Here is an 11,107-nt window from a genome sequence, read left to right on the forward strand (position 1 = left end):
TGTTTTCGCTTTAATTAATAGCGTGTGAAAAGCTGTGGACCTTTTTGTAAATGTCAGCATCTGTCCTCAGATCAGTTACGTGCGGAGAATGCCTTGGGTTAGGCAGCCTCGGCAATAAAGGAAAGGAGGCCACTCCAGAGGAACCAAAGTGTTGGGGAAATGTCAGCGCTGCTTCAATCACTGTGACTGAGAGCTGGGCTTTGTTTGGGATCCACTTCAAACAGATGAAAACCTAGAACTCTACCTAGCGAAGTTCTAACTACCACTTCCTGGCAAAATCTTAGCAGGCTAGTTATCTGAATTTTGAATTTGCGCTGTGAATATAGTCTGTATTTCATCTCAAGTATCAGGGGCAATTTTCAAAAAATCCTTCTCGCTGGATACTTTGTGTGTGTCTTTAATATTAGTACCTGCAGCGTATGCACAAAATGTTCCAGAGCCCAAAACAACTCATGAAAATAAAACCCAAACAGAAATCAGTGCTGTATTCAGCTGTAATGTGCTTATGTTGACTAAAAATAAATGGGGGAATAATCAGGACAACCTTTGATGGGACATGCAATTACTTTTTTTTTTTTACCTTCGGTTTTTGAATGATGCCTGTAAAAAAAAATGTTCATGCACTTTTGATTGTGTCTGACCTCCAGCCTCTCTGTAATTGCAGTTCACTGCCACTGTATTCCACTGCACTAATGACTATTTCTTTTCCATGTAGAACTGGGCTGTTACTTGTGTGTGGCTTTTTTTATTGCCTATTTATAATAACCCCCCCTTCATCCATTGTCCCAACGAATGCACCAGTTTGAGTTAGTGACTCATTCGCTTGTACCACAGATCTCTACAAAGTTGCATTTTGGGGGAGAAAAGCAAATCTGAAATCCACTCGGCCTCATTATCGGAACAAAGTGCGTCCCTGTCAAAACGCCAGGACAAATGCTTGAAAATTGGAACTCCCGCTATTTAATCAGGACATCTGGTCACTCTAGATGTTTTACTGGGCCAACACAAATGCTGCAGAATATTGTAAACAGCGCTGTTCATATATTCCCATAACTCCAGAAACACTTTGCTCTCTATTGCGATGCATTCGTTCAGTTCATCCAACTGATAGAACGAGCGCTGCCCCACCTCTGATTGATTCCCTACTTTCGGCCTGTTATTAACTTTTTTCGTTCCCCGTGTCTTTTCCTGCGTCAGGCGGATTCCGTCCGTGGTTTTCTGCTCCTCTGATGGATGGCACTGTACTCAAGAGCGTTGAGAGTGAAACAGGACCACCTGCTGTGCTCGACGTGGCGTGCGAATCTATTTGTACCATAACAAGAGGAGAAAAATTGAGAGGGAAGCGCGGAACTTAATATGGTAGAAGTAATTGCTGTACGCAGCCGTAACAGGAAAACCCACCCTGCCTTTTGTTCCGCGACCAACTCCTCTCATTGCTGCTCGTCCACCTACGCGCTCGCCGTCGCTGACAGCAGAACCTTTTGGAGCTGCGCCGCGTGGGTTTCTCCACTCTGACTTGTGGTGGAAGATTTCGATGACCCAAGCTCCTGCAAAGTTGATAGCGATCAGTCACGGCTCGGGTTCCGTTGATCACTGCCGGTAGGCTCTTAAAAGGCGTTCAGCAGCTCAGACTCGTTGTATGAAGTGATTAGCTGGCTGCCTGGGCGTCGTTACTGACCTTATCAGCTGAGCTTTATCCACGCAAATAAAGATACAAAGATTCTGGATTTTGTGGCGATAACAGAATAACAGGAGCTGCTCATCAGCCCGTTGGAGGCCCCCTCCCCTCCCCAAATGTCAAGCAAACAACGATATCGACCCGCTTATGAGGAATAAACCTGCTGCTGCAGCAGGAGGAGAGAGACATTGGCTTTTATTATTCACAGTATTTGAATAATGGAGAATCGAGAAAATGGGCTGCATCGTGAACTTTGACATAAATATTGAATCTTAAATTTGCTCTTAAACGCAGTCAAAGTGCAAATTGAGGCTTTTTATGCCCCTGTGTTGTTGGAGGGATCGCGAACCCTTGATTAGAACGGCACTCACCTTTCCGAGTGGGTGAAAGCTCCTGTTAAAGATCTGTTGGCCATGCGGACTCCAGTTCACAGGGGGCACGTGTTGCCAACTGTTCATAATTGCAGCGCTGCAAAACGCCAGCGTGCGTCTGTTTGCAGATTGCATCATACCTTCCTGGGGGCGATGATTGATCCCAAGGTGCCCAACAGCCCTCTGGCCGTGTGGCTGCAAGGGTTATGAACTTGTCAGGCCCTGATTGTGAAACACATGTCAGTTGATTCATTCCTACACGCTTTTGTTTTAATTCCAGCCATTAAAACAAATCTCTTGATGAGGTGTCAGTAGGGGCTGAAGTATCAGAAATGATAACCTCAACACCTACACCCACTGAAAGCTTTCAGCCGATCTGTCATCCGTTTCCTAATACTTTAATATCATCCACACTCCCACAATATTTAAATTACCCAAGGTTCTACTCTCATCACTCATCTCCATCTCCTCTTTATGAAGAACGAACTGTTTCATGGTTTTGTGAATTAATGTCCCTACAGAGGTTCTTGGACCGACGTTGCCCAAATGCACATTAAACATGTCAGACGTACACAGTCGTCAAATAAAAACCGTCTAGATTTATGTTCACGTTCATCTTTTTTTCCTTCAGTAGTTCGTGGCACTGTAGCCGAGTAACTGTCTTTGCCTTATTTCATTGAAATCTTTTCGAAAGCAGCAGACGTTTAAACCAAAAAAAGCGCCTTGGCCTCGTCGGATGAGACAATCGATGGCGTCGTCCCGTCCCCGTAATAAATGTGAAGCTGTGGTCAGCAGGCCGCTAGCTTACCTTATCACGGAGGCTGGGAGGGAAGCGGCTAGACAGCGTTTTTTTGGTTGGCAGCGGCGACTGTTCATCACTGACCTTTTAGAGACGCCGCTGTGTGGGTTTGAGCCAAGACGAGTGTTTCCCTCTTGTTTCCGCCAAGGGACGAACGACCGTCTTCCTCGACTTTTTTTTTTTTTTATTGTCCAGTATAATAATCACTGGAAAAGAGTCTATGTAATCATTTCAGATTTTTGTTGACTGTCATAAACAATCAATTAACAACAATTTCCTCGACATGTTCATTTGGCGAGAGCGACACCCCCATTATTCACTGAGCGCCATCGCAGCCAATCTGTGTTAATCTGCTGGTTTTTTCCCACCACGCGCCCTCGTCGCGGCGCATCTTGGCTCCTACCATCGCATGTCGCCTCTTACCTCCACATGCTACGGCGCCCCGCTCCTACATTAGCACCCACTGTTTGCCAGAGTGCCCATTTTGTGTAATTATACGAGCTACAGCAAGCTAATGGCCCCGACAGAGCAGAGCCTGGGCCCATTACACCTCGGGGTGCTGCAAAACACCATTACCGAGTGTTGGCGCGCGTAGGTGACAGTCGCCGCGTGCACATCCCCCGGATGCGCGTGTTCATGTAGATGTGTTGGCTGAATGGGGGTCGGAGGTGGAATGACGTGTCAAAGAAATACAACAGTTACTACAGACACTTTTTCCATTTTTAGCTGCAAACGCTCCTCTCCGAGTGCGTTTGCGAGCACCGCGCCTGTCATCTCCCCCCCATTAATTTCTCCAGGGCTTTAGCCGCTCACCGCCGGGAGCCTCGGCTGACACCGCAGGGGGAGACGGCGCGACGCCGCCAACGACTCGGGGCACTCATTGTGCTCACTTCACTTAGCAGCGTCTCGTTCTGCCAGCAAACAGACGAGTCGCTTCTCAGGCAGAGTGGACTTTAATGGCGTGTTTTATCTCCGTGCGCCGGTTTACGGCTTCAGTCAGTGTGTTAAAAGTATCGGGAGTGATGTTGTTCTCTGGATACGTTTGAAGCTGCTTTAAAACGTATGTATCATATCAGCTCAACCTATATAGATGCTAGTGCTCGTCTGTGGTCGTGGTTCTCCTTTTTGAAGAAAAATCCTTAAACCTGGCTCTATTGACAGTCTACTTTCCCCTCTGCATCAATAGCCATTAACCACTTTAAGCCCTGCCAAGCGTAGAAAATGGAGAGCTAATTGGCTTTTTTGTAGCATACAGTATACAATAATGGCGGATCAATGGGTTTGTTAGTATTGTGGGATAAATGGACATATTCATGCCTAAATACCCACAAGAACACCCCCTGCAACACACACACACACACACACACACACACACACACACACACACACACACACACACACACACACACACACACACACACACACACACACACACACACTGTCTGGCCTCTACCTCCAAATGAGCTCATTCTAACACAGACACAATAAAACACATAACCCCTGTTCACCACATCGCACACACCCCCACCCCCGTAGCCCCTGGAGGATCCCATTCGTCGCTGACACGGCCACTCGAGGTCTCTCAGGGTGGAGTGTTGCCACCTGTGCCCCCACCGCCCCCCTCTACGGCGGCGTTTGGGTCGTCAGCCCCACAGGAGCGATGGTTAGCACACGGAAACACGCTCCTAATGAAGCTCCACAGACACGGCGGGTGTGCGGAGCACGCGTGACGGCGCTCATGTATGTTCTTTGTGATGACTGTGACCGTTGATTAAGCAGCAGTTGCTCCTTCTCCTGTTGCACAGCATTTAATTCCAACTGTTGATTCCAGAAAATGAATATAGTTTAAAATGATACTGGAGAACAATATCGTAAAGTTTAACGGTTGGCAAGAAGGTCACATTGAAAATTTTAGAAAAACTGATTGACATCTGTGGGCTGCTGTTGCTAGGATACATGTTGTCAACATCTCTGGTGCCATTAGGAGTGTGTTACATGTACTTAGTAACGTCGACTCCGAGTCCTGTAGCGTCTGTACTGTTGAGTTCATATCGATGCCAGGTACAGTTCTAATGATGCTGTGCTTCGTCTCGATGATGCCACGCTCTCTGGGGCCTTTGTCCTTCGGGACGTGAAATTTATGTCCGCTTCGACTCAGGTCGGGTGATTGACTCGGCCCCTGCAGGATATTCGACTCGCCTTGGGTCACTTTCGCAGTATTCTTCAGGTCACTGCCCATCTGCACGGAGCAGCGCCGCCTAATCACTCGCGCTCACCTTGAATCACAGGACATTCCTGGAGGGATCTACAGTAGATCAGCGCCGCTAATCCACCACAGTCATGTCCTCTGCTTTTCCATGTTTCCGAGCTCATCATTTCAAATTGCCTAAATGTTGATCTGGAGTGGATCTGACTATACAGTAACCGTAGGTTGTTGATGAGCAAGACAATGAGCAGGTCTTCTTCAGGTCAGATGCTTTGAATATTTTAGCCCACGTGTTTGTTTTAGCCTCACAAACGCATGCACTGACTCTAAAAAAATGCAGTGTTAGTTGGTGAACAACATGGTTGGATTTTGTCTGCGAGTGAATGGGAGAGAGAGGACGAGTGATGAAAGGGGGCAGAGCTGATAGCGATGCTCTATTGAATACAGATGAGAGAGGCGCACGCTGAGTCCTGATCAGGCCGCCTCCTGTCTCCATCCCTCTGCGTCCGTGCCCGAGTGAAGCCGCTCCAGAGGAATGCGTCTTTGCAAAGTCAAGGGCCGTCCTCTCGAAGGAGCCTCCACGACAGCGTCTGGTTCAATGTGAAATTAACACGCCACTGGGTTTCGTTCATGTCGTTAACAGATTTCAAGGACCTCAGGCTTCTAAAAGTCAACTCAGCATGAACAGTGCTGTCCACAAATGTGAACCGCTCATCGGCTTTACGTTATTCACAAAACAGGTGAATCGCAGCCTCGGCCAAATTTGTAGAAATTCCAGGTCCATCGCCGGCTGTGAGCCTAATTAGTTGAAGGAAACCTGTACGGTTCCACGCTCACTCAGAATACAAATACTCCTCGCTGAAGAGTCATCAGGGTCGTCTTACCGGCTCATTAAAAACGAGTAAGGAAGAGAAAGTTAATGGAGCCAAACACCTTCGATTTAATTCTGCAGAAGGGTAAAATAATACAAAGTTGCTGCCTGTATTTCATCCACAAGAAGTTGAGTTTGACTTTTCTAGCACTTTCAAGCAGTAAAACATATGCTGTTCTAATAATAGGGTCAAATAAATAATGCTTAATATATGTGATATAAACTTGCCATAGGCTTGAGATACTTTTGCAACGGGGTCACGTACTTTTAGGATTGAGATGAGTGTGGACACCAGAAGATTCGCTGTAATTTGCCCTTCGTTGTGATTATGAACGCCGTGATTGGCTGTAAACCCGGTTGTCACAGCAGTGATTTCAGGCTTGATGACGAAAGCTCCTGGGACGGACACACACATGCGTGGCCTGTCTCACCGCTAACCAGACTCATTCCCCTTTGAGAGAGGGGCATTAGTTGCTGTGATTGAACACGGGGCTGGTGTGCGTTTCCACGGCGATGTACAGAACAGGAATCCGGGGAAGGACTCGGGCCTGACACTTGATTCTCTCTCTCTCTCTCTCTGTTTCTCTCTCTGTTTCTCTCTCTCTCTCTCTCTCTCTCTCTCTCTCGCTCTCTCTCTCGCTCTCTTTCTCTTGCTCTCTCTCCCCCTCTCTCGATGCTCTTCCTCAGTGCCTCGGCCCCCGTACTTTGTCTTTTCGTCTTTTCACTTTCTCTCTCTCTCTCACACAGCTGTTATTAAAGCACAAGGCTGAGTTAATAACAGCATCTGTGTCACACGAGCAGACGGAACAACCTGCGGAGCTGTGTGCAACAGTGGCATCACACACTCACCTCAGACCACAGAAGGGATCTACCTGTACTGTATGCGAGGCCTGTCGCCGCTTTTGGGGGGGGGCGTTGCCTTTTAGATCCACTTACTTTACTGCTGTTGTGAGAGGTAATTTCCCCACTGCGGGACTATTAAAGGTTTTAAAGGTTTTCTTATTCTTAATCTTATTACACCTGATGTTAAAATCTAGCTACAGGAACCACTCCAGCTTCTACTTCCTACTTCCTGATTCTACGCATGTTTACTGAGGCTTTTAAAGAAGGCGATGACAAGCCGTGGGTGTTAAACTGCCCGCGGTGCTCTCTTTATCTTGACTCTTCCTATAGTTCGAAGTGATGGTGGTCATCTGAGGCCTTTTGTTGTGGTTATAATTAGGTAAACCTTTAGCGTGTCAGGTGAATTTTCTTTTTAATAATGCAATTGCATTTACGGCTCCAGGTTTATATCTAGTGGTTTTTCTTTTTAGAAGAACTAATTAAATTAATACTTGTGTTTTGGTGTTCATTGCTTTCTTTGTCGTTTTCCTTCGACAGGGCCTCATGATCCTCCTGCAGAACCTTCCCACAATGCACTGGGGCAACGAGGAAGTGAGCGTGCTGCTGGCCGAGGCCTACCGGTTGAAGTTCGCCTTCGCCGACGCGCCCAACCACTACAAGAGATGATGAGCGTGGCTCCGTGTTCCGCTCCCCCTCCTCTTCCCGCCTCCCCCTCTGCACCCCCCACCACACACACACACACACACACACACACACACACACACACACAGACACCTGCTGAACTTACTGTAGAGGCCTCTGTTTCTACACGGACGGATCTGCCCTTTCCTCAACCTCCCCTTTGAGTCTTTCGGCTTCTAAGAGATTTGAACCAACCAATGACTGGGTTTGACGTGTGGAGTAGCATTCAAACACCCTTTTTTTAATTATTATCATTGATTCTTCTGCGATGAGCTCTGCAATGTGCATTCCTGCAGTCAGGTGCAGAACTTCCTCCTCCTCCTTCTTCGGACTTCTTTTGGTGTTTGGTCAGGTCAAGGTGACGCCTCAGGCCTGATGCATGGCCACAGGCCAACCCCAGGCTCAGCACCGCCTGGGGTTCAGTCTGCCTCAGAAAAATGTTGCTTTCAATTTATTGTTATCTCCAATACCATGGCAATACATCGTGTTTTGTTCCCCAAGGCAACAACGTGACCTTTTTGCAGCTTGCAAAAACAAAGAAAAAGGCGGCAGGAGGGCATCGTGCTACACTGTTTACATATCTGAGCCCTGCCTCTTGGTCCACAACACAACCTGAGGGAACATGACCTCCCCTGATTTTGCATCCTGCCAGAAGGGCCGTGTATTTTTCTGGGTGTTTTCCCCCTCACAGACACATTAGGGTTTCACAGAGAGAGAGAAATTGTCAGTCTGCAAGAGCATGCCCTCTTTTACCTCCCGTCCTCCCACCCCCACACTCCAGCGTCGCCGTAAAAGGCTGCAGGCCGCGTCGAAGATGGTAATAAGCCATTAGCAGTAGGACGGCTACTCACCCCCACTTGTTAGTTTGACCCGCCTGGGTACAGCGGCCCGTCGTCTCGATTCAGTGCTGCTCCTCAGGACTACCTCAGAACACACACACAAACAGTAGCGGGACCTGGAGACCGGCGTGCATCAGCGCAGCCTCAAATGAAACTAGAATCAGCTCCATTTTCAATTTTGCCTTAATTTACCTTTTGGTTTCCTCTAACCTGTTCCTCCTCCCCTGCAGATCTAGTATATTTTTTTAGGTTGAGGGTGCATTTTTAACAGCAGCAGGAGCATACGCTCGGCTGTAAATACTGCAACACACACAATGTCTTAGAACTGAATCGCAGCTTTGAATACTCTGGGTGGGAGATCTGCATTTTAATGTTTTCCCCCCAAAAAACGACGACCCTGGACTCCGTGTCGATTGTGGCACCAGTGTGACTCTGCTCCATAAATAATGCTAATTAGCACAACCTTTTAATGTGAGACGCTTGTGCCCCGAGCGAGCTGCACAGAAACAGACAAAAACACAGCAGCACCTTCGTTGATCCTCGCCCGCTCTGCGCTGAACTGCCCTCTTCCTGCCTTCGCCAACGCGGCCCCGACACTGGGAACCTGAGGCACCGCATTGGTGTCGTGTGAGGCGGCGACAGCATCGGCGGCGGTAGTTAAACATTTATGATATAACACAAAGCTGTTCATGTTTGGAGCTACTCCGCCAGGCTCCGTTATTGTCGCCCAGGGAGGGAGACGCCAGAGCCGTCAGTCTTTGATTACACGGGATTTATTTTACACCGTCGGCACCCGTTTCCTAATTCCTCTTCCTTTGTGCTACCAGCGAAGGAAAACGGCACCTAATATCAAACTCTACAGCCTTTTATATGAGATCCATTCAATCATTTTAGAGATTCTCTTTTTTTTTCCCCTACGGTTTTAGTTTCTTGTGCAGTTTACGAGACAATTTTGTGAAGTTGTGCCTGAATGTGAATCCACGCGACAATAATATAGTCACATAGTCACGGCCGCAGAAAAGGTTTTAGATTCCAGCCGGCAGATGTTTTGATTGAATACATCTCCTTGCACATCTGTTGTAAGCCACTAAGGGCCACGGTCAGCTGTTCCCTTCATCTGAGCTCATCCACTGACCATTTGCTGAACCTGTCCTTCAAACAGCCAGTGCCCAGTCATAGCCACTAGCTGGACATACTGTACTGTAGCATGTCAACACTGAAGAAATGTGAATAGAGGGATGTCTAAGCATTTATCAAATCCATGGAGCCGGTTCTTCTCTTTATTATTCAGATCCTTGTTTTAGAAATTCTGTTGCCTTACGATTAATATCGAACGCTGTCTGAGAAGAAGTGATGCCCGAAGCAACAAATAATGATGAACTTTAACAGTTACTGTAAAAAAAGTGAGTGTGTGTATGTGTGTGAGTGAGTTATAAGGCCAACGCTAAACCCTCCCAACTCTTTTCAGATCGTTAGATCATTAGAGAGTCTCTGCCGTTGTTTCCACGGAAGAAGAATTAGCTGCCGACTCAGCCTTTCCATATAAGAGACGTCTCCGCGCTGATCGAGGCCTCGATGGCGTCTGCTTTCAGGCCTTTTGTGCTTTTAAGCGAACAAACACAGCGATGTAAACTTCTAACGTGTTCAGGGGCATGTCTTCAGGTGACGATTTCGGCTGCTTTTCATTTTTTGAGTAACGACCCCCTCCACACACACACACACACACACACACACACATCCTTTACCTCCTGAGCACTCGGAAAAGTCTAATAATACTAGAGTGTGTGTGGGCGACAGGAGCGGTGGCTGTTGAATTTAAAAATGTGTACAGAGAGGATTTTGAAACAGAAATCTGTAAATAGAAAAAATGTAAATAAATCCTATATATGACCGAACTGCTTTTGAATGCAGCGTCTCGTCTGTGTGTTTTGTGCCCGCGACAGCATGGAGGTAAGAGGCCGGAAGAAATGAGCTGCACCTCCAAATATCCCATGTCCAATTGTTGTCAGTTAAAGTCAAAGCCTCCAGACACCTCACAGCTGCACACATCTGCAGGTGGAGTCCCATCGTGTTGCTGTGGCTGAGCATTAGCCTGCATGCGCTAGCGGCTGTGCTAATGCGCTGCATGCAGCTACAGTAATTGCATGGGTTGCATTCTCGCTCCATTCCCGTCCCTGCGGTCTAACATGTAAACACTTCCCTTTGGAGGAAATGGCAGGAGCTCAGTTAATGAGTCTTTCTCTGTGCGTGTATCAGGTGACAGGAAACACAAGAGAAGGAGAAGTGACAAAAAAACTAGACCGGGATGACGTTTCCTGTGCTCGGAGGAGCTCCTCGCTCTCGTTAGGTTGACTGATGTTCACACAGGCAGACAATTATGGAGCGTCGGTCACCAAGGACAGTCACTTCGTGGGAAATTAAAAATACATTAGAACCAACAATGGTCGCAGGAAGGCGCCCACATGTGCACATGCTCACACACACACACACATGTTGAGGGTAGTAAGAGAATAAAAGATGAAAGCGAGCCAACAAAGGCCCAGCTGGAGCTCAGCGTGCAGCTCTACACAGAGACTGCCTCAAATATTAGCATTAGCAACGTTGCTCGTAGCCGTTCTCCTCTACACGTCGTGGTTGTTTTTTTTCTTTATTGATACAGTCTTATAGCGTGAGCCCGTGCCATTCACCCCCCAACTCCCCTAATTTACAGGCCTGTGAAGCTGCGTTCGCCAGCGGGAGTCCTTTCATCAGGAGCTCATGCTAGCGAACGTTAGGACCTTCTGCTGTCGCTGAGGCAGAAACGGGTTATGTCTGGCTTA

The 11,107-nt window shown here is 47.6% G+C and overlaps 1 protein-coding gene across 3 annotated transcripts in view; it reads left to right on the forward strand.

The window, feature by feature from the left end:
- Positions 1 to 7,834, forward strand: part of tbc1d22a (TBC1 domain family, member 22a) — a 73,243-nt gene extending 65,409 nt beyond the window's left edge. For all 3 annotated transcript variants that reach the window (XM_029161177.3, XM_029161179.3, XM_029161178.3), the window contains one exon: positions 7,306 to 7,834. In XM_029161177.3, the coding sequence (XP_029017010.1) occupies positions 7,306 to 7,434 (129 nt within the window). In that variant the 3' untranslated portion in view covers positions 7,435 to 7,834. The remainder of the gene's footprint in view (positions 1 to 7,305) is intronic.
- Positions 7,835 to 11,107: the final 3,273 nt, after the last annotated feature.

Source organism: Betta splendens, chromosome 9 (assembly GCF_900634795.4).
Source record: "Betta splendens chromosome 9, fBetSpl5.4, whole genome shotgun sequence".
Lineage (NCBI taxonomy): Eukaryota > Metazoa > Chordata > Actinopteri > Anabantiformes > Osphronemidae > Betta > Betta splendens.